Below are 27,677 nucleotides of genomic sequence, written 5' to 3' on the forward strand. Positions count from 1 at the left end.
TCTGAGCTGCTGCTATGAGGAAACCTCGCAGGAGGTCCCGGCAGGCTCTAGAAGGGAGACGTTCTCCTTCACCGTATAGTTTGAAATGCTCACCCACTCGGGAGACTTTGACGTATGCCCAGGCACAGCGAATAGTGGAGGTTGATATCGATGGACGTCTCCATCGCATCAGCATTTACGATCCTCTAAAGATAATCACAGAGGATGAGCTGACTGCCCAGGACATTACAGAATGCAACAGCAATAAAGAGAACAGTGAACAGCCACTGTTCCCTTCCAAATCCAAGAAAACGCAATCTAAGGGCAAAAAAAAGGAGTCAGGCACCAAACATGCTCCTGGGACATCTTTCCATCTACCCCAGCCCAGTTTTCGAATGATTGATTCCCTCAGCCAGCAAGATGCTCCAGCCCTGCCTACAGCATACTATCAGTACATCGAGAAACCACCCGAGGACATTGATGTTGAAGTGGAGTATGATATGGATGAGGAGGATCTGGCTTGGCTTGATATTGTCAATGAGAAGAGGAAGAATGACGGCTATGGGTCAGTTTCTGCCGAGACGTTTGAGCTGCTGGTAGATCGGTTGGAGAAGGAGTCGTACCTGGAGAGCCGCAACAATGGGCCCCAGCAAACTCTGATAGACGAGGATGCCGTCTGCTGTGTTTGCATGGATGATGAGTGTCATAACAGCAATGTCATTTTGTTTTGTGACATCTGCAACTTGGCTGTCCACCAGGAATGCTATGGCGTGCCCTATATCCCTGAGGGACAGTGGCTTTGCCGCTGCTGCCTACAGTCCCCTTCCCGCCCCGTTGATTGTGTTCTGTGCCCAAACAAAGGTGGCGCCTTCAAACAGACTAGTGATGGCCATTGGGCCCATGTTGTTTGTGCCATCTGGATCCCTGAAGTCTGTTTTGCGAACACTGTGTTTCTGGAACCCATTGAGGGGATAGACAATATCCCACCCGCTCGCTGGAAGCTAACTTGCTACATCTGCAAGCAGAAGGGCATGGGAGCTGCCATCCAGTGTCACAAGGTGAATTGCTATACTGCCTTCCATGTTACCTGTGCCCAGAGGGCTGGTCTCTTCATGAAGATTGAGCCCATGAGGGAGACCAGCCTCAATGGCACAACATTCACTGTACGCAAAACTGCTTATTGTGAAGCACATTCCCCTCCTGGCACAGTGAAGAAAGGGCGTACAGCTACTGTCCGTGAAGGGGAGGAGGAGATTGCAAAGAATGAAACGGAGGAGGAGGGCGCTCCCAAGAACAAGAGCAAAGTGAAGTTGAAGCAGAAGGTAAAGAAGGAAACCTGTGCTTCTGCACCTTTGCTGGCGGTCACACAAATCCCTTCTTACCGGTGAGTGCTGCAAGTACTCTAAGGCAAAATAGCTCTCTGTGCTGATCCATAAACTAGTCCAACATTTCTCTCCTGTTGTCTATTTAAGTGGCACCTTTTCCTTTCTGTGCCCACTTCGGCAAGCACACTGGTTTATTTAAATATGCCGGAGCCAGACTGATTAGCTGTGTTTACGTTGTATGTTCTTAAGGCTTACAGCAAAACTACTATATCTTGAAAGGTGAGGGACACTTTGGGAAAAAAATTGCTGTATGTACAAATTGGCCTGTAAGGAAGAATCTGCCACAGTGTGACACATAATCTCTTGAACGGAGTAGGAAATTGAAGTGAAAACACAGTGATAACTCGCTAGTTATGGGCTCAATACCGACTCATCCCATTGATTTCAATGAGATCTATCATTTAAGCAGCATAACTGCTTGCAGAATTGCCTTAAACTGTAGCTGAGTTTGCTCATATTAACAGTGAATTTAAATGACTCTGTGAACATCATGCTGTGAAGTAATTTGGTCAATTGGAACGTAGCTGGTTGCTGAACGCTCCCGATCTTGCTGCTGCTGCTGCTTAATTGGAGCTGTAGAGATGTTTCTAATGGAGCAGCGTCATAGTTGAAAAGCCCCTAACGAACTTGTAATATGTGTACAGTTCTCAATATGCTTTCATATGACATTACAAATCTAGGCACCAGATTGTTGAAGTGGGAGGGTGTCCATGTGTCATTGAGTTCTAACAGAATACGAAAATGGGTTTGACATTTATGATTTTGTTGTCTTCCTTAGGTTGAATAAAATATGCAGTGGACTCTCCTTTCAGAGAAAGAATCAATTCATGCAGAGGCTACACAACTACTGGCTGTTAAAGCGTCAGTCGAGAAACGGAGTCCCATTGATACGGCGGTTGCATTCTCACTTGCAGTCCCAGAGAAATGCAGAACAGGTAGGACAGCATCTTTTTACTGAACAAGGCTACAGCATGAGACATAAGCATTGTGTGAATTAGTTGGGAAATCTTGTGGAAGAGTAGAACAGAAATAATCCATTCTGAAATTTCCACTGCCAGCTAGAGTAGGTAGGTAGGTTATTAACTGTAGACATTTGTAATAACTCGTAGAGGTGGAACTTCTGCACCCTCTCTTAGTAGTCATATATCGCTTAAGTGTTGTAATCAGCTTAAAGGATTTTGCAGTGTGTATTTTTGTTACGTAATTACTACAAAGCAGACACATCAATGGCTTATGTGTCTCATGAAAAATGTTCTTAACTCATAGGACAGCATTTCCTTTCTTTGAAATCATATTCTAGTTTCATTCATCATTGGCTTCTTGAATAGATTTTTACATTTACCTTTACATGAGAACAATCACCACTTTTCCTTAGTTTTCAAAGCTAAGGGGCTATACCTAGCAATTTGTTAAGTCATAAGTCCTGCTACTACAATATTCATGTACCATCAACAGTGAGCTGAGCAGAATTAGTACTCGATATTTATTATTCCCCATATTTTTTCTGAGTTAGATAGTCATTGGTGGAAGAACCCAAAACAATGGAGTATTGTTTTCAGTTAAATATAGGTATGAAGCCATTATATATTTGAAAAGTTACAGAAAGATCAGTAGACACTGGTTAAGATCATTTTCAAAACATCCTTATAACCTGTGTTGGACTTCTCTAGGGAGTCAGTACCAAATATATGCTTAAGCTTCTACTGAACTGGGTGATGGTGCTTGCAAAATAGATTTTGTGGTATAGATAGACTCTAGTTGCAAATGACTGCAGACGAGATGAGAGAGTTGAGTCAACAGAGATGTGAGGGCAGGCAACACAAAAAAAACTTATCTCCACTTCACAGAAAGAGCAGGATGAAAAGAACAGTGTCGTAAAGGAAGAACTGAAATACTGGCAGAAATTGCGACATGACTTGGAAAGGGCACGGTTACTCATTGAACTGATCCGTAAGCGGGAGAAACTTAAACGTGAGCAGGTAAGTAGAAGCATGATGGTGGACTGTTAGTATTGTTTCTCAAGCCTGGATGTATTTCAGTTTGTTGCAAGATTCTTTTGCTGCCTAAGTGGACACACCCACAGTTGTTTGGATCATGTGCTCTTGAACTGCACGGATTTTTCCTTGCAATGGGGAAGAGCTTTGTGATTCTTGAAAGCTTGCATCCTTAATCACTGGGAGCCTACATAAGGCTCTCTAAACTTATCAGTGTTTTTTCCTGTGTCATTTCCTCTGTGTGTGTATTGAGTGCCATCAAGTTGTTTCTGACTTATGGCAACCCTGTGAATTAATGACCTGCAAAATGTCCTATTGTTAACAGCCTTGCTCAGGTCTTGCAAACTGAGGACTTTCTTTATTGAGTCAATCCATCTCATGTTGGGTCTTCCTCTTTTCCTGCTGCCTTCAACTTTCCCTAGCATTATTGTCTTTTCCAGTGAGCCTTGTCTTCTCATAATGTGACCAAAGTACAATAGCTGCAGTTTAGTCATTTTAGCCTCTAGGGAGAGTTCAGGCTGGATTTGATCTAGAGCCCACTGATCTGTCTTTTTGGCAGTCCACAGTATCCGTAAAACTCTCTTCCAACAACACATTTCAAATTAATCAACTCTCTTCCTGTCAGCTTTTTTTATTGTCCAACTTTCACACCCATATATAGTCATGGGGAATACCATGATATGAATTACCTTGGTCACCAGCAGCCCATCTTTACACTTAAAAATATTTTCTAGCTCCTTCATGGCTACCCTTCCCAGTCTCAATCTTCTTCTGATTTCTTTTGGTTGATGATGGAGCCAAGGAGTAGAACAATTTTAATTTCTTCATCATCAACCTTAAAGTTATATAATTCCCTAATAGTCAATACTTTTGTCTTCTTGATGCTAAATGGTAATCCTGCTTTGGCACTCTTTACTGTAACCTTCATCAGTAGTTGTTTCAAGTCTTCTTCTGTTTTCTGCTGGTAATGTAGTATTATCAACATATCTCAAATTGTTAATGTTCTTTCCACTAATTTTCACTCCACCTTCATTTAACTCTAATACAGCTTTTCCTTATGATATGCTCTGCATGGATATAGGGAGATAAAATATATCCTTGACCTTTGCCAATGGGAAATCATTCTGTTTCTCCATATTCCATCCTAATAGTAGCCTCTTTCTTAGCCTAACAGTTGTTTCCTACATTTTTGTTATTGCTGACTTGTCTTTAATTAAAAAGTTACACTAACGATAAGACATGCCTTTTGTAAATGGCATTCTTGTCAGGTCAGTTCTCTTCATTTCATAGCTATTTTTATGACATATGATCAAACAAGTGATTAAAAATGTATATACTTTACCATTAGTTTATCTAGTTCATTATGTTATAGTACATTTGGTTTACGGAGAAAGAACATTCTAGATAATATATTTTCACTGACGGGTGTCGGTCATTTCCATGGTGATACACCTCACTGTTTTGGCATATTTGTCATGTTGTTGTATATTCTGTTATCATTTTGGAATACTATTAGATGGTTCAACTAAATTGCCGTCTTTTCTGCAGTTTAATTCTTATCATCAGTTTTAAATATGCTATTTTATATTTTGAGTAAGGATCTTCATACACCCAACCAGTTCAATTTGTTTCTTACCCACCCAAAGCTAGCAGGGGGCTGACCCCTTGATTGGTTGTTTGGTTGCCCACAAGGGACCTGACTCTGTTCCTTGAATGTAGTGCACTGCACTGTACCATGCTACATGTGAGGAGAACAGGATCAGACCCATCAGCAACCTGCCTGCACCTCTATCTCCCTTGCAAACCCACCACCATGGAGAAGAGGGGAGGCTCAGGGGACCCCACTCAGCTGCAGTGGCAAAGAGAGGTGTGGGGTGGTCTGCTGAGCCAGGGAGACCGGAGACACTGGGCAGCCCTCCCTGCACCCCTCCCCACCCCCAACACAGCTGGGCAGGCTCCCTCCGCCTGGCCACTGCTATAGCCAACAAGTCCCTGGCGCTTCCCCACTGCTTCAGATTAATGCCCCCCCGTGCTTCCCCTCACCACTGCCACAGCTGCTCAAGGCCCACAGCAGTGAAGTGGGGAGACACAAGGCTTGGCCCATGGTCAGTCACAGCAGCCAAGCATGGTATGTTCACCTACCAAATCTGCTCACCTCAGAGCTTGCACCATTCCTAATTTTGAAGGACCACTTCCTTGTTCTAATTTTATGAAAGAAGTCAAATTGTTGAATCATGAAAGCATGCTTGAGTTTTTATGCCACCTTTCATCAGAAGGCAAGAATATTTCTTGAAACCTGTGCTCTTGTGTAGTATACAGTTTTCACGCATCACAAACTGATGAAGAAATGAGTACTTGTCCAAATTTTATCTGGAATTAGCTCACTGACCATTTTTACAGTGCATTATGATTAGTGAATGGGCATTGGTTTAATTATATGTCAACAAGCCAGGACACGGGAGTGTAACGGCCTGTAATGCTTTCTCCCCAGTACCCCCTCCCCGCAGTGAGATCCCCTCACTAGTATGCAGCCATATGACAAGGCTGGGGCAGAAAAGTTTTTTTCTCTCTCCAACTCCTGTTAGGCAGGACCTTGAAGTACTCCTTTGGTATGGATGCCACCTCCTCTGGTTAATTTGTGCCCTCACCCCTTGCTGGTATCCAGCACCTGCCCAGAGGTACAACTTCTCAGGGGTGCACTCAGTAGCATTAGGAGAGCAGTCTTGGACATGGGTGAGGAATCCATGCAGTGCTTCTTAGCTAAACATCTTTATTACTACAAGGCACAGCTCAAAGAGTAATACACAGGACAGTAGTAATGTGCAGGCTACAGAAGTATCAGACCATTGAAAAGATTACTAGCTGAGGGAGGCTTATAGTTGTAGAGCATCAGGCCCAACCTCGGCGGAAGGCTGGGTGTATGGTGCGAATGCTCACACTCACTGAACAGCAATAAGCAACATTCCACCTTATACATTCCACACTCCACCTTCTCTACCAGGTGAACCCGATGCCGCAGCTCTCTCCCAACCAAGCTCCCCACTCACAAAGGGACATCTCCTTTTCAGCCCCTCCTCCACGTGCTCAGAGTGCGTTAACCAATCCGGATGCCAAGTTCTGAAGCCCAAGCCAGCCAGAACCAGGTCCCTCCCCTTGAGAGGTGTTAACACCCCAAAGAGATGGTGTCTTTTCTGTTTGGGTCGCAAAACCAATGCTGTTGGGTGAGATGGAGCATTTCCCATGCTTTGCCAGGCTTTGGGGCTCCATCTCACTCGTCCATCGTAATTGTCAACCTCTATCCACCTCTCATCCATAACAGGGAGGTTTTTTGGAGGGGGGGATCCCTTCTCTCCTCCTCTTTGCTTGCTCACCTGCTGTGGCTCAGGCTCCCATGAATCCCCTCACAGGCGAACTCACTGGGAGGGGGAGCCTTGCTTGCCCACCCCCATCCCCACTCTGCCTGCCTGCCCCCTGCTGCTCTGCCACCCACCTGGCTCCCCCTGCTCTGCCCACCTACCTGCCCTCCTCTCTGTGAGTATCGTCAGTGGGAGGGGGGCTGTGGCAGCTCCTGGTCCTTGGCGGTGGTGCTGTAGCAGCAGCTCCTGCTTCTCCCACCCACCCAGCTTCCTGCAGAGGAGAGTGGGGGTGGTGACAGCAGCGTTGGTGTTGGGACTCTCTTGATTTGATATCTTTGTTGGGTGTTGCCTTCCTGGTTTTTTTTTAGGTAAAGGTTCAGCAAGCTGCTATGGAGTTACAGCTCACACCTTTCAATGTGCTGCTCCGCACGACGCTGGACCTGCTGCAGGAAAAGGATCCAGCCCAGATCTTTGCAGAGCCTGTAAACCTGAGTGAGGCAAGTACTGTACTTGGAACTGTAGAATGTATTGACCTGAACGCCTGTTCCGATGAAGTTGTAGCCACTAAATGCAAAGCTGGTTAAGAGGAGGCTCTGTTTTCACCGCTTCTGCTGTGCTTGCCCTGCTGTTGCATAAACAAAGGAAATTCTCCAAGGCCCTTATGCAGAGGGCATCCCAACCGGCCACTTTTTTTGTTGTTTTTTTTTAAAGTAAGTGCGCTGTTGCTTCTCAGCCTGGGCATTTGATAGCTGGCAGGCCTCATGTGGCTGAGATTGCTGTGCATTTGTGCACTTACCCTCCCCCCCCGGTACCACTGAGAGGGCATGTAGAGTGCTTGTGGTGGATACGCCCTGGTTGGCTAGTAAATGATTTTTGTAATTGTACAGGTTTTATATGTTTAGGTTCCAGATTACCTGGAATTCATTTCCAAGCCAATGGATTTTTCTACCATGAGGCGGAAGCTGGAGTCCCACCAGTACGGAACACTGGATGAGTTTGAGGAAGACTTTAACCTTATTGTTACCAACTGCATGAGGTATAATTCTAAAGACACAATTTTCCATCGAGCAGCTGTCCGGCTGAGAGACCTTGGAGGGGCAATATTGCGCCATGCGCGGCGGCAAGCTGACAATATTGGCTTTGACCCCGAAGTGGGGATTCACTTGCCTGAATCACCGAAGACAGATGATTTTTATCGTTTTTCTTGGGAGGATGGTGAGTTTCCATTGGGAGTTTCTATTCTAAATATGCAAGGCCATTAAAGAAATTTAAAGATTAAAAATTCCATGTGTGTAAAGATAGACAGTAATTCAGTAAAACTCTCTGAAGTCTACATTCTATACAACAGTATTTAATTTTGCTAATCCTAATCTGGGCCTCAGGTTCTCATATATCTCAGGGAGCACATGTTTTCTCTGTCGTTGTCTCTGTGATGCATGCTCTAAATCAAGGGTGGGGAACCTTTTTCCTGCCAAGGGTCATTTGCCCATTTATAACATCATTCAGGGGCCATACCAGGTGTAGATCTCCTGGCGGGTGGGGGGGGGAGAGGCTAAGGGTTGCCAGGTCTCCAGCCACCACCTGGAGGTTGGCAACTCTAGGAGAGGCTATGCAAAGGAGGAAAGGAAGGAAGGCTGGGATTGCCAGGTCTCTAGCCACCTCATGGAGGGTGGTGGAGTCCCCTTCTTTGGAGGTCTTTAAGCAGAGGCTGGATGGCCACCTGTTGGGAGTGCTTTGATTGTGTAATCCCGCATGGCGGGGGGAGGGTTGGGGTCACTGGGGATGTGGGGGGAGGTAGTTGTTAATTTCCTGCATTGTGCAGGGGGTTGGACTAGATGACCCTCGTGATCCCTTCCAACTCTATGATTCTATGAACCCTAGGAGAGGCTATGCAGAGGAGGGAGAGAGGGAAGGAAGGAAAGGGAGGGAGGCTTCCCACACACACACACATGAACACACGCGATTGGGGGAAGCCTCCTCAGCTTCCCCCCCCTCTCCACTTTCACACACGCACTCAGACACGCTTCCCACCCCTTCCCCACTTTCAAACACACACACACGATTGGGGAAACCTTCTCGGCTCCCCCCCACTCCACACACACACACACACACGATTGGAGGAAGCTTTTCGGCTCCCCTCCCCCTTCCATACTTTCACACATGCACTCACCAGGCCATGCTAGTGGCCCGGCGATTGGGGGAATGCCCCACTTCCACACACACATCTACAGGGGTGAGCGAGGGGAGGGAGAAGTCAAGTGAGGGGGTAGCCAGGTGAGGGGGAGATGGTGGAACGAGCTCTGGGTGCTCAAGCAGCTTCAAGCTGCGGGGGATTGCCCCACTGCACGGGTCACAGGCAAGCTGGGGAGGAGGAAGGTTCGGGGCCGGAATGGCTGGACAGCCCACTTTTCTTGTTGGCCTCGGCCCGGGGGAGAGCAAGGGGAGGGCCCCCTGAGCCGGCGGAGGGTGCGGCCAGCAGCAGGCAGGTGAGGGGGAGATAGTAACACAAGCTCCAGGTGCCCAAGCAGTTTCAAGCTGGAGAGCAAAGAGAGGGCATAGCACATCACCCACTCACCTGGAAACAGCCAGTGAGAGAAAGGGGAGGGGGGCTTCCGGCCAGGCGCACGTTTTGGGTGGAAGTTGTGTGTCTCTCCAGGAGCAGGAAGTGGGGAGAGTTGGGAGAAACGGCCCAACAATTACCCAATCAGCATCAATTTTACACACGTGCCTGCCTGCCAGCAATGCCGAGGGGAGAGCCTAAATAGGGAGAACTTGAGTGGCAGGGGCCCTGGAGCTCCCGGAATCGGCTAGAGAGCCAGGGAAAATGATCTCGCGGGCCGGATGTGGCCCCCGGGCCTGAAGTTCCCCATCCCTGTTCTAAATATTCTTGGAATATCATCCTGGAAATTCTTACAACCCTTCTGCATATGGTCATAACTGTGCATAGTTATGGCTTTTATTGCTTTATTCACGGAATAGACCAGTTAACCTATCTCTTAGTGGGTGCAAAGTCTCAGTGGTTGGCTACTCATGCAACTGCTTTTCTCATTGTAGTGGATAACATTCTGCTCCCTGAAAACCGGGCTCACCTTTCCTTGGAGGTACAGCTGAAAGAGCTGTTGGAAAAGCTGGACATGGTGAGCACCATGCGGTCAAGTGGTGCCCGCACCCGTCGCATCCGCCTCTTGAGACGTGAAATCAACTCTATCCGGCAGAAGCTAGCCCAGCAACAGAACAAAACCATGCCAAATGGAGACCCGGCTTCTTGGGAGGAGGGATTGGACAAGATGCTTCAAGGAGACCGGGATGAGGATGGGGAGAAAGGTAAGAGATTTCAGCAGATCTCTGATGGAAACAGTCCAGGCTGTGCAGGAAGGGAAGTTGTCTGGGGATTGACTAGGGCACTTCAGCCTGGAGTGCGCTGCTAATTACCAAGCATAAATGGCCTTTGTATTTTTTAAAAATGGCAGGCTTTGGCACTATCTGAGTATCCTTCTGACTTTTCCCCATAGGCAAGCTGAGAAACCAGTGGCCTTATCTTTGACCTCCCCTGGGAGATAGGAAGTGCAAAATCTAAAACAGAACAACAAGGGAAACCACCAGGGTGGGCCTTTGCTGAAGGGTGGGCCAGTCAGCACTTTACCCAGAATGTAATTCTCATGACCTTGGAGCAGGAGAAAACTGGTGGATATCTGCCTTTCCCTTCCTACTGAGGTTCAAAAAACCAGACCGATTGAAATGCACATCTGTGTTTGAACATGTGATATCATGAAGTAAATGACCAATAACGGTGGTTGAGAAACTGATTTACAGTGCAGTCCTATGCAGACTTACTCCAGTCTATAGTAACTTGGACTGGAGTAACTCTCCTTAGTAGGATTGCCCTGTTAGTCTAGGCTGGCCGGCCCTCATAACATCAGGAAAATTGTCTGCATATGTGACATTGTTGTTTATCCCCGCACCACTTCAACCCCTTAAAGGTGGAATTGTCAAGAGCAGCTCTGATCTCAGCTTGTCTTTGTGGAGCTTTACTTGCAGCCACAGTTCAGCAAAGGCCTTCCTTAACCTCAGGAGTTGCCTACCGGAAATGCAATTTCAGACAAATTAGCGGTCTTTGGAGCGCAGTTGCCTCCCTATATGTTTATAGCTTATCATAAACATAAATCCTGAAACTGCTGTGTTATAGCTGTGTTGGTCTGCAGTAGAAGAGCAAGCTTCAAGTCCAGTAGCACCTTAAAAACCAACAAGATTTCCAAATTTAAGTTTATAGCCTGGAAATCTTGTGGGTCTTTAAGATGCTACTGGTCTTCAATCTTGCAGATTTAGTTAGGGGAGGCTGTATAGAATTTTCCTTTACCCCATAAGTGGAAAAACAAACATTGCATGTATATGGAACAAGTGCAGTAGAGTTAGCATCAGCAAGGTATAATTTTGCCGAGACTGACATTTTAAAAATCCTGTCATATTACCTATTCTAAAATGGCATTCCTTAAACGGCAATAAGGAATAAATAAATACTGAATGTTCAACCTCTGTTGGTTCCTCTGAAAAATAGAAGTTCTTAGCAAGAAATGCAAGGTTGGGATATAAGGCTACATTCCTGAGCACAGTTTCTTGGAAACAGGTTCCACTCACCTCAAGCAAATACAGTAAATGAGGTGCACGTAGTTTTGGGAGAGAAGTGCCCACAGCAAAAGAAGTGTGCGATCTGTACAACCATGATAGAAATAATAATTTAAGACATAAAACTTTGTTAGAGGTTCAGAGAAATGCATCGTACTGCAACAGTTCCACGGTGCTCATAATGCACAAAGTGTCCAAATAGTCCACAGATATCTGCAGTTAGCTTTCTTGATTATATTACCATCAGCTTTGTATGGGCGCATAACATGAATTTGACACTGAGAACTGAGCGTCTTGAATTTTTGTAAGATATGTACACCATTTGAGCATGTAGTTTTCAACACTGTACTGTTCTCAAAAATAAGTCACCGCATTTTGAAGATAGCCCTATTATCTTGAAAAGGAAACACTGTGGGATAAAAAAGTAAAAGGGATTTAGTGACAGCTTTTATTAAGATATATTGGCTTAGTTCAGAGGTAAGTGGTGGTTTATCGTCTTGGTTTGGCACATAACTGCATGCTGGGGAGGGAGGAGAAAAGGCACAACGGGAGGGAGGGGAAAAGGCATGCAAGCACAACGTTCGCTCATGTGCTACCAAATCATGGTGTGTCTTTAGGTCTGAGCCAGACCACTGAGCACATGTTAAAAGATGTTTCCAACCAGCTCTAGTGAGGAAAATTTGCAAAGCCAGTTTGCTTGGGATTTTTTTGTTTTTCTTTGGAGTGATAATGCAACTGTGGATTGTAAGTGGTAGGTGTAGCAGGACATTCAGATACCCACCAGCATGCATTATGGTGCCTGTTATCTGCCCATAGCGACATTTCCTGTTTCAGTTCATACTAGTATATGTCAGCACTTTTGAACTATTGAAGCCAGAGTCCATCTTCCCTTTCCCAGCTAGATTTCAAGAACTGCTCCTTCATTTCCCAAGTGGTCACAAGTATTCTCCAGTATCTGGTGTTGTCCCTCAGCATTTTGCCAACTCTGGATATCAGTATCAGCATCTGCTTCCAGGCCCCTCATTCTCTCGGTCGTCACTGTGAGAGGGGAGGGGGAAATGCATGCATACTCTTTTAAACTCAAGCAAGAAGATCCTCTACCTAGGGATGGCAGTACTTCTGTCTAGGATTGATTCATTTTTGGTGAATTCTTGTTACCCAGTACGTCTAATAAAGAGCTAGTGCTTGCTGTAGCAGCTGGGAGTGGGGAAGGCTGATCAGATGGGGTAAATAGTAACATTCCTTCTTGGTACATCTCCTGAGAGTCAAATTTGTGAATGGAGGAGATTTAAATATTTTTTAAAAACAAATCCAACCCTTGCATTCCTAACGTTTGCATTCTTGTTTCTGACCTTTTGGCACGTTGGATTGAATCCAAGTCTTCTGTATGCAGTAGTGATTTTTTACATCCCTTCCCTCTGTCCCCCAGAATCCACTACTTTGGGTGAGGGTCAGAGGAACCTCCACAAAAATATGCCGTGTTGTGTGGAAGGTTGTAGCTAGAAGAGAGAATGTATGGAAGGGAATGTGAAAAATATGACATATAAACAATGTATGCAGAATAAGAAATGTATATTTGAAATTTGTATAAAAAGAAACAATAAAAAAAAGAAGAGAGAATGTATGTACCCATTGACTTTTGTGCAGGCAGATCAAATTTTGTGAACTTCAGCTTTTCCTGTGCAAGAATGAAGGTGGAGAGATTTTGATCAATTCCCCCTTCTAGCTGCAGCTCTATGTGCAACTTGGCATATTGTTCTGGAAGGTCACCTAGCCCTCGCAAGAGACTGGGGGTGGGGCACGGCAAGCCCTGGGGGAAAGTGATAATTGTTACCATGACCTGGCTATGTTTGTGGAAGGCTTGAATCCAATCCATATTCTGAGTTTTTCCTGGAACGCTTGAGCTAAACAGTTGTGCATTGAGATTTTTAATTTTTTTAGAACTTTCTAAAAGAGAGCAATTTTTATGCAATCTAGTTGTCAACTTTGTAGCAACAGAAAAAGTTCAATGGCTACTCAGTGATATGGGCCCATTTAAGGTCAGCGACTGCGGAACCTTGCTGAACCTCTCTCCATACTTCGAATTTCTGCTATAGAGGCACGTTGAAGAATTTATCTATTTATTTAAAACATTTATTAGCCACCTTTCTTCCTTACAGAGCTGAAGGTGACTTACCGTATATACCCGTGTATAAGCCGACCCGCGTATAAGCCGAGGTGCCTAATTTCTCCCCAAAAATGGGGAAAAATTAGGCACCCGCGTATAAGCCGAGGGTCGGCTTATAACCCCTCCCCCCCCCCGCAGGCTTACCTGGGCTCCCGGCAGCAAGCGGCGCGGGCCTGGCGGCGGCGGCGACACAACCGGGCGAGGGCCGGGGCAGCCTCCCTGCAGCTGCAGAAGGCCGCCCCAGGCCGCCCTCGGCTGCGAGCAGCTGCGGCGCGGCCGGGCGAGGGCCGGGGCAGCCTCCCTGCAGCTGCAGAAGGCCGCCCCAGGCCGCCCTCGGCCGCTAGCAGCGGTGGCGCGGCCGGGCGAGGGCCGGGGCAGCCGCCCCAGGCCGCCCTCGGCCGCTAGCAGCGGCGGCGAGGCCGGGCGAGGGCCGGGGCAGCCGCCCCAGGCCTCCCTCGGCCGCTACCAGCGGCGGCGAGGCCAGGCGAGGGCCGGGGCAGCCGCCCCAGGCAGCCCCCGGCCGCTAGCAGCGGCGGCGAGGCCGGGCGAGGGCCGGGGCAGCCGCCCCAGGCCTCCCTCGGCCGCTACCAGCGGCGGCGAGGCCGGGCGAGGGCCGGGTCAGCCGCCCCAGGCAGCCCTCGGCCGCTAGCAGCGGCGGCGAGGGCGGGCGAGGGCCGGGGCAACCTCCCTGCAGCTGCAGGAGGCCGCCCCCGGCCGCTCTTGGCAGCAGAAAGCGGCGTGGGACCAGCGGCGGCAGTAAGTTCCCTCCTCCCTCCTCCCTCTTCCCCCCTCCCCTCCCCTACCGTATTGACCCGCGTATAAGCCGAGTTCGGCTTTTTCAGCCCTTTTTTGGGGCTGAAAACCCGGCTTATACGCGAGTATATATGGTACAGCATAGATAAAATACATAAAATAAAATACATTTTAAAAAACTAATGAAAATTTAAAATCACAATTCAGGACCGCACCTCCCTGGGGAGGTTGTTCCATAATTGTGGGGCTGCCACTGAAAAGGCCCTCTCTTGTGTTCCCACCAAATGAGCTTCTTTGATTGATGGCACAGTGAGGAGGGCCTCTCCCTGTGATCCTAATTCTTGGGCAGGAAAATATGGGAGAAAATGTTCCTTCAGAGATCCCATTCTCAAGCCATGTAGGGCTTTAAAGGACAAAACCAGCTCCTTGAATTGGGCTTGGGACTGGACCGGTAGCCTTTGTAATTGCTGTAATATCAGGATCACATGCTCCCAATAGTTGTCTCCAACCAGCAGTGTAGCTGCAGTGTTCTGCTCTAGCTGCAGCCTCCGAACAGTCTTCAAGGGTAGCCCCAAGTAGAGCACATTACAGTCCAGATGTAACTAAGACATGGATCACTGTGGCTACATCTGATTGAACCAAGAATGGACACATTTGACACACCAGCTGAAGCCGGCCAAAAGAACCATTGCAGTCATCTGGTTTTCTAAGGTGACCCAACTGTATTGAGTAGCACCCCCAAGTTGTGAACCTGGATTTTGAAGGGGAGATCTGAAGTCCCTGGTCTACCTTTCTACTAACCTAGAGAACCTCTGTCTTGTCAGGATTAAGTTTTAGCTTGTTCAACCTCATCCAGCCCATTACCAACTCCAAGCACTGGTTTAGAACGTCGACTGCATCCTCAGAATTAGGTGGAAAAGATAGGTAGAGTTGAGTATCATCTGCTTATTGGTGACACCATATTCCAAACCTCCTGATGACTTCTCCCAGCAGCTTCACATAGATATTAAATAGTATGGGAGATAAGAGGAAACCCTGTGGAACCCCACAGACCATGGGACAGAGCAAGAATTCCCCAGCACCACCTAGGAATTACTTCCCCAGATAGGACTCAAACCACCATAACACAGTCCCTGTGCCAAGAGGCAGCTCAGTAAGACACTATGGTTGATAGTATCAAAGGCAGATGAAAGATAGAGCAGAATTAGCAAGGTCATATTGCCCCTGTCTTGTTCTGGGTCGAGGTCATCAACCAGTAACTTGGGAGGCAGCCATTTGAAGAGTTCTTGGCTTTTGTCTTCACACATTTTTTTCCTGCAAGGTACACCTGTAATCAATCACTACCCGGGAAGGGTGAGTCAAAAACCTGATGATTATTACCTGTGAGTGAAGGTTTGAGAAAAGCTTCAGAATGGAATAATTGCCTTTTATTAATATTTTGGTTAATCCATAATTGGATTAATTGGTTAATCCATAATTGGTGTCAAGGCCTCTTGTTTTGGGTCTGTTCCAAGTGGGGTTGTAGGATGTTTGTTGGTGATTCCTTCACAGACAGGAACCTTCGTTATTCTTTATGGTTTTGTTAGGAAATTCTTGACTGGTGACATTCCCAATTCAGGGAATGTGGCCCATTTAGCTGCCATGCTTCCCTGTGGTGTTGGCAATCCATGTTGTTCAAGCAGTTGGGAAACAGCTTTCTTCCCCAGCACTGGCAGAGCACTGCACAGATAGCCCTTGGACAGGAGCAGAACCTTAAAAGGGAAGAGTTCAAGTTAATCTCGTCTCACTCCACCATGAATTGGACTGAAATGCTTGGACACAGACTAGAGGAAGAAAGGCTCAGTGTGGAGAAACAAAGGCCTGGGATTCTTCAGGTCTAGATGTGATTCTTTGATGAGCCCTGGTATATTGCCCTTAATGCAAAAGACAGAGGTAGATTTTGAAAATCAAAGTGACTGTTACTCACTGACTTGCAACAGGATCTAGGCCCCTTTTTGCCTTTGAATCTACCCTCTCTGCTTGTTCAGTAGCCTCCAATCCTTCTGTGCTGTTCAGGCATATGTAGAGGTTTAATTACCTGAAAGGTATAATGATCTGGAAAACTGTGTTTAAAAGGTGGGAAAATAAATGCTGAGCAGCCCAGTCCCAAGTCCATTTACATGGAAATAAATCCCACTGAATTCAGTGTGATTTATTCCCAAGTAAGCATACATAGGATTGTAGCTTTGGAGAACCTGACTGATTAAACAATAGGTATGGGCCAGCTAGTTCTTGGGAGGATGAGAGTACTTTCCTTCTCCTGCAGTGTGTCATAGTTAAGTTTTTTTTTTCTGTCTGAATGTCTTCCTTAAGCGTATATGACAAAATTTAGTTGTTATACTGAGCCGCCACTGACCTTTGACCATAGGAAAGGGCAGAGAGCTGTGATCCATACGTTCTGAAATGTTCAAGCAGATTCTTTTTCTCTTTAGCAGATGACACCAAGCCCCCACTTCCCCTCACTCTGGAGCCCACAGGACCTGCACCCTCCCTATCGGAGCTGGACTCTCTGCAGGACCCTCCAACTCTCAAACCCATTAGCGAAAGCAAGTCCTTGAAAAGACTACATAAACGGCTGAAGTCCGAGGGCGAGCTCTTTGATAAGAAGACACTGCCGAGGGAGAGCCACGCCTTCCAGCGCTTGCTCAGCGACAACGGCCTGAATGGATTGGCCCTTCAGGCCACGGGCGTTTCTGCCAGCCCTCCGTTTAGTGGAGTGGGCAGGCGGACATCTGTCCTTTTTAAAAAAGCCAAGAACGGGGTGAAACTGCAAAGAGGTCTGGACTGCCCCCTTGAGAATGGAGAGGACCACAGCCAGAGTGGGCAGCTCTCCCCCTCCAGCATTGGGGGTGAGCGGCCATCCCGGAAACGGCCGCAGACTGGGAGCTGCAGCGAGAGCGATGGCGAGAAACCCCCCAGGCAGGCAGGAACGACAGGTGACTCCCCTGAGCTTTCATTCCTCTGATGTCTTGGAAAGTCAGAGTTCCCCAGGGCAGGCGTGTCTAAAAGTAACAAAAATTCTCCACTTTTATCCGTAGCAGCGACCACTTCCCTGAGTCCTCTGGTAATTGAGTTCTGTCACGTTAATCCCAACACTAGGGTCTAGGTTTACTGTTGAGGAGAAGTTATAGGGCTTAGAAGTGAAAGAGGGTATGGTGTTGTAAACAAACAAAATTAGTAGCTGTGTTAGTCCGTAGCAAAAGCCAAGTCCATGTCATGCCTTTTATGAAAATCAGTCAGTATTAAGACAACACAACGTGTTCTGTTATTTGTTTGGTCTTAATAAAAGGTATTACATAGGTATTGGCATTGTGGAGGAAGTCAGATGAATTACCTTTACATGTGTAACTAATTTGGGATTTTTCTTCTGTGATGACTAATAGGAAGTTTACGTTTGATAGTTTGAGTTGCAGGAGGCGAGTGCAGTTTTTCTTTATACCGAAATGTTGCATACCCTTCATCAACCTTCTGATCAATCTTATACCATATAAATGTTTCTTCACAATTTTATGAGGTGGTTTGTGAACAGTTAGTTATATCTATTGTACGTGGAATGACTTCTGGCACCACTCTTGATATTGCTTGGGTGCAAGAAGTCATCTGAAATACTTAAATCAGGCTTTCCTCCAGTCTTTGTTCCTGGATCTTGTGCTGTTACATTACCAGAATAAAACAAATTCAGGTGCAGAAAGATAATATTGGTTTGGTGGTGGCGGAAAGGTCCAGAGAATCTGGAAGCAAGAAGTCAGTGCAAGGGGACTTCACCTGTTTATATTGAGCAACATAACATTGATCTGAATGTGAGTTGTTACTTCAGTCTGGTCCACACATTCTTGTCCATCGTGAATATTCAGCACTTGTTGATTCACAAGTGAATATGTGGACTGAATCCAGTAATAATGATAATATTAATTGTTACTAAAATGTAATCAGTATAAAGCATGCTGCTTTATCGAGTGTTGTATCTGATGAGACATCGTAAGTTTTGTGTGATATTTGATCTGTGTTGGCCCATTTGTACATGCAAGTTAATAGTTGATGCTGAAGTCATCAAGTGGTGAACGTGTATTTGTGAACCAATTCCAAGACATTACTTAAGGCGATATTGCATAAACAAGGGGGGCAGTGAAGAAAGTTTACTGCTTTCTAAATTTGCCTTGTTCCTATTTTCCCTTTCAAAATACACTGCTAGAACATTAAAAGAGAGCACCAATTCTGATAGATTTTCCCCCACCCCCCATTGGGAGCACTTTTTGAAGTGATATGGCAGGATACGGTTTATGGATCCATAGAGGAGGCACAGAGAATGAAACAACCATTTAGCTGAAATAAACTCTTAATTCTACTATAGGGGTGTGCACTTGCAAAATTGTTGTTGTAATTCCATATCGGAAAGTTGGGAAGGGAATTATTATTGTTTTTGTTAAATGTTGGGACTATGTTTATCATTCCAGGAGGTTGTTCTGGAAATATTGAAACAATACTCCCAATATGGCCCTTTGTGACTTTCCCATAAGAAAACCAATAATTTTTCAAGTGCCCCACCGCAGAAGCAGCAATTGTGGGGAGAGAGGAAGGGTCACCAGCCCCCAAGTTGGTCCATGATGCGTTTGCCATTTAAATGGCCATTATTTTCAATGGGATGACCTGGTCTCTGAACTCTGAAGGCCAGGCCTACCCTTTTAAAGTTTAAAAGGCAGATGTGCCACTGAATATCTGGGGCATGCTCTAAATAATGGATGGTAGACCTGACCTCCGGATTTAGAGGCTAGGTGTACCTTCTGTTGAAAACAATGGCCATTTCAACTTCAAAGGGCATTATCTTCAATGGTTGGGGCAGCAGCCAATCAGGGCTTCCCCCTTCCTCTGAGATTGCAGGAGTGGTGAGGGAGGAAGTAGAGCTGCCCGAGCCATTGAAAGTGATGGTCCTTTTCAAGGGACAGTATTTTCAATGACAGGGTGACAGCGAGCCACACAGCAGGCTTTTCAGACAAAGTTGCTTGTGTCCCAATGGCATCTCGGGGCTCAGCCGTTTTTTATGTAAACAGCTTTCTCCCTTTTTCAGTTTTTCCTTTTATGAATCACTGTAGTGTATGTTTAAAATGTCTAGAGCACTTCTGGAAGGACTACTCCCCCCCCCCTTTTCCATGGTGCATTCTTTTTCACCCCTTTTTTAACATTCTAAAATTTGCGCTATAGCACCAGCAATTCAGTGCATCCCAGTGCTGGTGCTATAGCACTGAATTACTATGTCACCAGCACTGGGATGCATTGGATTGCTGGTGCTATAGCACTATAGCGCAACTCTCAGAACATTTTTTTAAGGGTGAAAAAGAATGCGCTGCGGAAAAAGGTGTGGGGGGGAAGTGATGCTGTTTGAAATGGCTAGAGTGCTTCAGAACGCTTTAGAGACAGATGGATTTAAATAGATGACATCCGGTTAAGAATGGTAATCTGAAAGGGTTGGAGGGTGTTTGCTACAGCCTTGCTGAAGCTAAATACATCATTGTCTAGATAAGTGATCTACTAAGTATCCTCAGTATGCTGCCTTGTGTTCTATAATGGAAGAAGGGCAAGGATTAAACATAAATAATCAGATCAAAACATAAATAATCAGAGATGATTTAAAGATTGGACTTCACACTATGTCCTGGTAATTATCACCTGGCTTGATTCAGACAGGCCCACAATTTCAGGCTTTCTTCCCATACATTATTCTGACAGCCTGTTTGGAATGAGATTATTGGTGACATGTGTGAGTGCATGTGTAAGTGCCGTCAAGTTGCTTCCGACTCATGGTGACACTATGAGTCAATGTCCTCAAAAAAAAAACTTCCTATCATTAACAGCCTTGCTCAGGTCTTGCAGTCTCAGGGCCATGGCTTCCTTTATAGAGTCAATCCATCTCATAGTGGGTCTCCCTCTTTTCCTGCTGCCTTCAACTTTTCCTAGCGTGATTGTCTTTTCCAGTGACTCTTGTCTTCTCATAATGTGACCAAAGTATGATGGCCTCACATTAGTAATTTTAGCATCTAAGGAGAATTCAGGCTTGATTTGAACTCGCTTATTTGTTTCCTTGGCAATCTCTTCATGGATCTGAATTGAATTTGTTGTGAATCAGTTGTTTATGTTATCACAGACTATTGTTTTACAGATGCCCTGTACTCCATAGAAGTCTACAAGAACATACTTTGAATGGCTTCTCCTTTCTGTGTTAGTTTATCTGGTTACACCATACAATCTAGTTTCTGAAAAGTCTGATAAAGTTTATTATACTTTTTCAAGACTGCTTACCTCAGAATCAAGGGTGTATCCTTAAAAATGGTTTTGAAGGGTAACAATATATATTCAGTTCATGTCACATATGTCATGTCACACATACCCCCAACATCATCACATGCTGGACCACTGCTTGTCCTCAGCACAAGTAGGGTGTGCTTGCAGGGTTAGTGCTGGTCATGTAGTCTATGTAACAAGAAAAGTGTTCTATGCTCACAAAAAGTATCTTTTTTTTTTGAGGTACCCACTTTGTCCAGTTTCTCATATTTCTTAATTAGTGCACAAGAAGAAGATAAAGCCACCAGAAAATTGTGGTGGGTTTCCTTGAATTAATTTTTGTATTGAGAAACTGATGGTGTCATTGCTCTCAGCTGGAGAAGCGAGTTTGCGTTATAGTCTACCATTCTGAGCTTGATCCAAAAGTAATGGTAGTTCTCCTGTGATGAGTTTTTGAAGTCACCTTGCACACACAATACGTATAATGGCTTATTTGTTGTAAAACCAAAAAACAGTAAAACTGTTTTGAAATAAGGGAGAAAATGGGATACTGTATTCATTTTAAAAACAACTCAGTGCGTTGTTACCCCTGTTACCTCACTGGCATTGAATGAAGCTGATGGGCAGTAGATTCCAGGTGGAGCAAAGAATATACAACCTCACTCAGATAGTAATTGGCTTGTGAAATTCACTGCTTAGACTGGAATAACTCTGTATAGGAACTAAAGCATCCCCATATAGTTCCCACCCCAGCAGTGTTATTGAGAGGATTACTGCTTCTGAACATGGGGGTTGCATTTAGTCATTGACACTGTAGTCCTATGGGTTTGGTCAACTGATGGCTAAATGGAACCTCCATGTTCAGAGACAGTAATCCTCTGGATATCATTACCAGGGGAAACAATAGGGAGAGCTTTGGCCTGCATTACTTTGCTTGTAGCCCTTTCGTGGCATCTGATTGGCCAATGTGTGATACATGCTGCTGGACTAGTTGGACCCTTGGTCTGATCCCGCACCTGTGTTATTTCAGGAAAAAGTGCCATGAGCAAGATCAAGCAGAAGTCTGGGATCCTGCTCATGGAGCTGCCCTCAGAAAAGTTAGTTTTTTAAATTATTGTTATACACATTTTGATAGGGAAATGAGTATAAATCCTAAATGTTACATTTGGATCAGTCCTGGGAGAAGTCCACAGGTTCAATCCCTGGTGTGCGGCATACAACTCAATTGATCTTCAACATGTATTTGATTTCCCTCTCTCACCTCACCGTAGTCTGTCAAACAAATGCCTACTACTTTGCAGAGTTTTAAAATGCTTTAAAATTCAGCACAGACCACACCTTAAGTAAGACTGGGGAACTCATTAGCATGTAGAGAGTCATAGCGGAGAACAGGAAGGCTTCAGGAACATTGTTGCACCACACTGGCAGTGTAAACCCACGGTAAGACTTACAGCATCCCTGAAACCTTAGCTGGATGGATTCTGTAAGCTGCAGGGAGGAATCAGGTCTTCAGAATATGAAATGGTTTTCAGAATGTGAAGTGAAAGCCCAGCACAAATCGAAATGCTTAAAAGTTTTCCAAAGCAGAACTCATTTCCAGAACTCATTTAGGCTGAGTCTTTAGCTTTGCAAACAGGGCAGTGTTTAGTTGATTAAGACCAGGGGACTTCAAGAGGGACCTGATGCTGGGAAGAAGAGAGGTGGCTGAGAAGCATTTCCTTGTTAGGTGCACAATAGAATTGTGGAGTTCTCTCTGTTGTCACAAATGTCTAATGACCTTATAAGAGTGGGGCATTCAGCTGGACTCATTCTCATGTCCGTTCTTCTCAACAGCGGTGACCAATGGCTTCAGAAGGCACATAGAGAGCGGATCTGACTCGGAGGGCAGTTCCGGCCTTGGCAGTGGACTCCCATGTGATGTTTTGAGGTGAGCTGACTTTTGCAAGGCCTTACTCAGAATAATTATTAGTTCCCTGGTAGCTTTCTAGTCCTTTCTTTTAGCAGATGCTCTTAGACAGTAGCTGGGCTTTCTTGACATTGTTTGGCAGTGTGATCTTGTGTCAGCTGCATGACTGGTGTTATGTTTGCAGGTGGGGATGAGGGTGGTTTCTTCCATGCATCTACTCTGGGTAATGTGTAGCAAACTGATTATAACTGTAACTTTGATGCCTATGTTGTGTTTTTGTCTTAAGCATCTTCATTTGGTGCATCTTCCTTCACTTTGTATTTTTCTTTCATTTTTTCAAATAATCGGTCTTCTGATTATTCCATGGTAACCAGAACACTGGACTTGAACCCATTTCACTTTTTTAAGCGAGTCTTTCATTAAAACACAGTCCCTACCATTAGCCTGCCAGCCTAGGCAAACATCCATGCTAGTTTCATCCTCCTTTAATATGACAGTAAACTCTCGACACTAGAACAGCCCTCATGGAGACAGGATTGCCCCAAATTGGCTTTTTTTCATCCCATCACACCTTGTTTCCAGATGCCCCTGCATTAATTTATTTCTTCCCCTCATTTACAGCTCTAGGAAGCTGCTAATTTACTCCCCTCCCAATTTATGTTACTCATGACATAGAACAATTGTTTTGTTAGAGTATTTGCTTGTTGTCATTTATATCGTTTTAGTTGCTACATACACCACACACAAGGCATGGTGTTTTCAACAGAATGCTGCTAACATCCCTTAACAGATCCAGAGAAATTACAGGTTTAAGTCTGTTCTTGTGACCACCACTTCCCCAAAACAACTGCCCTTCTGTGGTTCGGCTCCACATCCTCCTCCTTCACTCCAAGGCACAACTTGAAGTGAACTCAGGCTACATGTTGGAATTAAAGCTTGAGTTGATCTCCTGATTTTCTCTTCATATTTCTTTATTGTAGTGGTCTGATTCCTCGCAAACGGAGCCGAGGAAAGCCTGCTCTTGCACGGGTCCCGTTCTTGGATGGCGTAAATGGAGATTTGGAATACAGTAGCTCAGGTGAGAAGGCAATAGTGTTAATGTGTCTTAGGTCAAGGTAGAGCCACAGGGCTCTCTCTTTTTATGGGTACTATTTTTTTCCTACTGATTGTACCAAAGGGAGAGTAAGTCTGCAAACTCTAAACAACTTGTTTTTGATCAAACAAGCGCAGGATCTAGCTGTTAAGCAGAGTGCCTGTCAGAGAGACAAACCTGCAGACTGTGTCATGGTTTCTGCACGCTCAGAGGACTTCCTAGGCATGCAGAAAAATAGTAATTCACATTTTTAAAAATGCAGAAGACTCCTTACCCCAAGTGGCTGAGCATGCTCATTGCTTTTGGGGTATTGAGAGCAGCTGAGAGTCTGTAAAAGTGTGTGTGTGGGGGACAAAATAGAGAAGGATGGGGAAAGCTGGCCTGCTCAGGTTATATGACCTTATAGTACCCTGGGGGAAGACATCTGGGTTGGGAAGTGAAGTTTCCCGGTTGTATATCTTCCCCTCATGATTGCTTGTGAATCCCTATTTTGTTCATTATTTAAGTTGAAATTCAAAGCAGTAGTGATCTCTTGGATAGGATGATCCTCACCTTCATGCTCGTAATGTTCAAGCCATAGATTTCCAGTTCCTTTCATGGAAGCTTCTAAGTCAGTTTTATTGTAACTCCTTAGGTAGAAATCTATTGATGCCCTTCGAGGAGCAAACTGAACTAGAACCACTGGAGCTTGTGTGGGCAAAGTGTCGTGGCTATCCTTCTTACCCGGCATTGGTATGTATGCTTGATTTGCATGCTGCCTTCTTTCTGTGGAGGGCATTCTGTTGGCCTAGTATCTAGCGCTTATGTTTTAATTCAGTTAGTTGGGGGGAAAGAAGACATTCTTGGAAGAAGTCGTGCATAATCATGCCCCTCCGGAGTGACTGGTTGTTGGTTGTGTGAAACAGGATGGCTGGACTGGATGGACCACTGGTCTGACCCAGCAGTGCTCTTTTTATTATTAGGGTTGCCAACCTCCAGGTTTTTATTATTTTTATTGTTATAATAAAAATAGTCTCCTGCTATTACAACTGATCGCCAGACAATAGAGATCAGTTCTCCTGGAGAAAAGGGCTACTTTGGAGGGTGGACTCTGGCATTGTCCCCTGATGAGGTCCCTCCCCAAACCCCACCCTCCCCAGGCTCCACCCCCAAAATCTCCACATAATTCCCAACCCAGCAAGCACCTTATGTCCATGGTTTGTAGGATCTAAGCCAGTGTCTTCTGAATATCTTCTGACTCATAAGTTGTTTTATAATTTAGTGCCTGTACATGAAAAGCATGAATGCGGGAACAGTTTCTTCTCAGACACAAGGTTATTCAGGTTGTTGTGTCTCTGATGATGGTGGGGGCCGCATTATCTCAGATAAGAGTACCTGCCTGGAATCTTCTTGTATAGAGGTGACAAGTTCTATGCCAGCCTTCACTAAAACATTTAGGTGTTCCTTTTCAAATTAGTCACAGGGAACAATCCTAAACAAACCAATTTAGAAACAAGTCTCATTTTATTCTATGAGGCTTACTCCCAGGAATATTCTGTGAGGTTTATTCCCAGGATAACAGGCATAATATAGTTAAACTATAGTACAGTTATCAGAGTTTATCCTTCCATGTTTGGAAATGTGGATACTAGTAGTTGTTCAAGTAATATCATGTACATTGTTCGTTAGACTCCTTTTAAAAAAATGACGGGTAGCATATCTGTTTGATGGGGAGGAAATGCTGCGGCCCATGACGCCTGCCAAAATTGACTGCCTTATTTAGCTGTTATGCCATAAAACTGGCACTGGCCTGGCAGTGTTTCTAAAACGCTGAGTATAATTTTGGTCCAATAAATATAAATTGGGAGGGACATCTATGAATCAGTAACTTGCAGCTGAATGAAACTGTTTAGCATGAGATAAAATTGGGCAAGCTGGATGGTACTGTTCCTACACTTGGGCATGGGGTGGTGTCACTACTGGAAAATAGAGAAAGAGATATCAAGTTTCCGTAGGACAGGTGCAGGGTTGGAAGGCCATACAGTGAATATCTTTTCCTTGAGTGATAAACTGGCAAATGCTTGCTTTATCTTCTTCATCTTCTTTACATGTTACTTTAAATTACTAGCTTGGAGAAATTGAAATGTAGAGTACAAGTAAGCTGTGATCACTGCATGGTTGTTCCAAGCTTTTACTAAATTTTTTTTTTTTTTTTGCTTAAAAGCTTTCTAGTCTTAACATCTCTGGGCTCTGCCTTGCTGCGCATATTAAATAATTAGTAATGTTTTGCTTTGCTCCCACTAACACATTCCTTTTCACAATTCTCTTGGCTCTGTACTACAGCCAATGTAAATGCTTGGATGCTCTGTGTAAATGCTCAGGCATGTTCGTTTAATTGCATTTTAAATCAAGAAATCCCATATCACCACCATAGATTAAATGCTTATTCCCCCCCCAACACACACACACACCCCAATGTCCTCAGGCGCTACAAAACAGGGACATGTTCTTAGACTGATTTCTTAAGCTCCATGGTTAGTTGTGAGTCTCCAGAATCTTAATGGCTTTTGCTTGTCTGTATTTACAGATAATTGATCCTGAGATGCCCCGAGAGGGTCTCCTTCACAATGGAGTCCCCATCCCCGTCCCCCCTCTGGAAGTATTGAAGCTGGGGGAGCAGAAACAGGTGGAAGCTGGAGAAAAGCTTTTCCTTGTCCTCTTCTTTGATAACAAGAGGACATGGTGAGTGAATGTGAACAGATAAAGGGGGAAAACTTTTCTTAACCTATGTTATTATTATTTTGATTAATTTACTGATGGAAATATAGGTTTGAATCCTGCCTAGAGTTTCTGCAGATGCAAGAGGAGGGTGATTTTTGCCAATTCCCCCCCTACCATGGGATACCTCTGATTCCCCCCCCCCCCCGTGCGCTGCTCGCTGTTCCTGGGGGTCCCCCATCCCCCAGGAGCAGCACAGGGGAGTGCTTTGGGCTCCCACAAAGGCAGGGATTGCCAAAAATTTTCCTCTTCCTTGTATGTGTGGAAATCCTAGTTGGGAGCCAAGCCATAAAACACTACAAAAGTCTGAGGGGGGGGGGGATCCTGGAGAAGGTAGCCAGGTGGCAAACCTTCCTTCCTTGAGTGCCTGATGACAAGATCTGTTTGTGGCCGCGTGAGGCAAAATCATTGCACAACTTTCTTCTCTGAAGGGTATGCATGTCACAATTCTGTTCAACAAAAACACTGATGTTTCTCAAGAGCTTCCTTTCCAGTTAAAATAGTAATGCAATAATAATGCAAATGTCTGTGAGTCTTGAACACTTAGGATGGTCTGTGCAGTTTCAGAGAACTAGTATCCTAAGTTTTAACTGTAGTTTATAGCAATGTCTGGATCCAGTCTTAGGCTCAGGGTCATGGAAAACATATTCCCTATACTCTCAACATTGTCTTATACTTGTTCTTAAACTGCAGGCAGTGGCTTCCGCGGGACAAAGTTCTCCCTCTTGGAGTAGATGACACAGTGGATAAACTGAAGATGATGGAAGGACGAAAAACCAGCATCCGCAAATCTGTCCAGGTGGCTTATGACCGGGCCATGATCCATATGAGTCGAGTCCGGGGAGACCATCCTTTTGTCACGCCAAATTATCTGTAGGGACTGAAAGTACCTGCTCTGCCCTTCTTTTCACCCCAATAATAATGTCTGCCTCTACAGGAACTGTGGCAGGTGTGTACTGATTGGTAGGATCAGTAGGGTTCTTCCACTCCGTTATTATTATTTTTTACGTCCATAGGAGAGATGCACTATTCCTTGCTATAGGGAAAGCTCCTGTAAAGTCCCTGATATGTGCCAAAAGTCTGCCTGGTTTTCTTTCTGTCAATGAAGAACCAGCAGGAGAGGAAGTGAAGGAGTGGTCTGACCAGCAGGAGGATGTCAGGATTAGCTGCACTGAAATGCCTTGGCAGAATCTTAGATCAGGTTATATGAGGAGGGAAAGCTGAACTCATTTGCTGAGTGGGACTGAAGGCCCCCCAGGTGTCTTTGGTTTTCAGTCTTCAGCAAGTCCTGGAGAGTTTTCTGGAGCCCACCAGCAATGTAAACAGCCCCAATATAGAAGACTCATGTG

General features: G+C 45.2%; 1 protein-coding gene across 3 annotated transcripts; it reads left to right on the forward strand.

The window, feature by feature from the left end:
- BRPF3 (bromodomain and PHD finger containing 3) lies at nt 1-27,315 on the forward strand. Of its 3 annotated transcripts, none has more exons than XM_056844507.1 (12): nt 1-1,363; nt 2,143-2,299; nt 3,212-3,343; nt 7,083-7,211; nt 7,617-7,929; nt 9,769-10,038; nt 16,729-17,232; nt 22,406-22,499; nt 23,459-23,556; nt 24,206-24,303; nt 26,138-26,292; nt 27,022-27,315. In XM_056844507.1, exons 1-12 carry the CDS (start codon nt 15-17, stop codon nt 27,203-27,205), a joined length of 3,483 nt encoding a protein of 1,160 aa, XP_056700485.1. In that variant the 5' UTR covers nt 1-14; the 3' UTR covers nt 27,206-27,315. The 3 variants fall into 3 exon arrangements, with proteins under 3 accessions (XP_056700485.1, XP_056700486.1, XP_056700487.1); XM_056844508.1 differs by having other exon boundaries at nt 16,732-17,232; XM_056844509.1 differs by lacking the exon at nt 16,729-17,232.
- The last annotated feature ends 362 nt before the right edge of the window (nt 27,316-27,677 follow it).

Source organism: Euleptes europaea, chromosome 2 (genome assembly GCF_029931775.1).
Source record: "Euleptes europaea isolate rEulEur1 chromosome 2, rEulEur1.hap1, whole genome shotgun sequence".
Lineage (NCBI taxonomy): Eukaryota > Metazoa > Chordata > Lepidosauria > Squamata > Sphaerodactylidae > Euleptes > Euleptes europaea.

Bases quoted from the DNA above. Each gene is read 5' to 3' on its own strand.
- BRPF3 (XM_056844507.1), top strand. From the start codon at position 15: ATGAGGAAACCTCGCAGGAGGTCCCGGCAGGCTCTAGAAGGGAGACGT. The intron at 3,344-7,082 runs GTAAGTAGAAGC...GTTTTTTTTTAG, and splicing joins AGAAACTTAAACGTGAGCAG to GTAAAGGTTCAGCAAGCTGC. The intron at 10,039-16,728 runs GTAAGAGATTTC...TTTTCTCTTTAG, and splicing joins GGATGAGGATGGGGAGAAAG to CAGATGACACCAAGCCCCCA.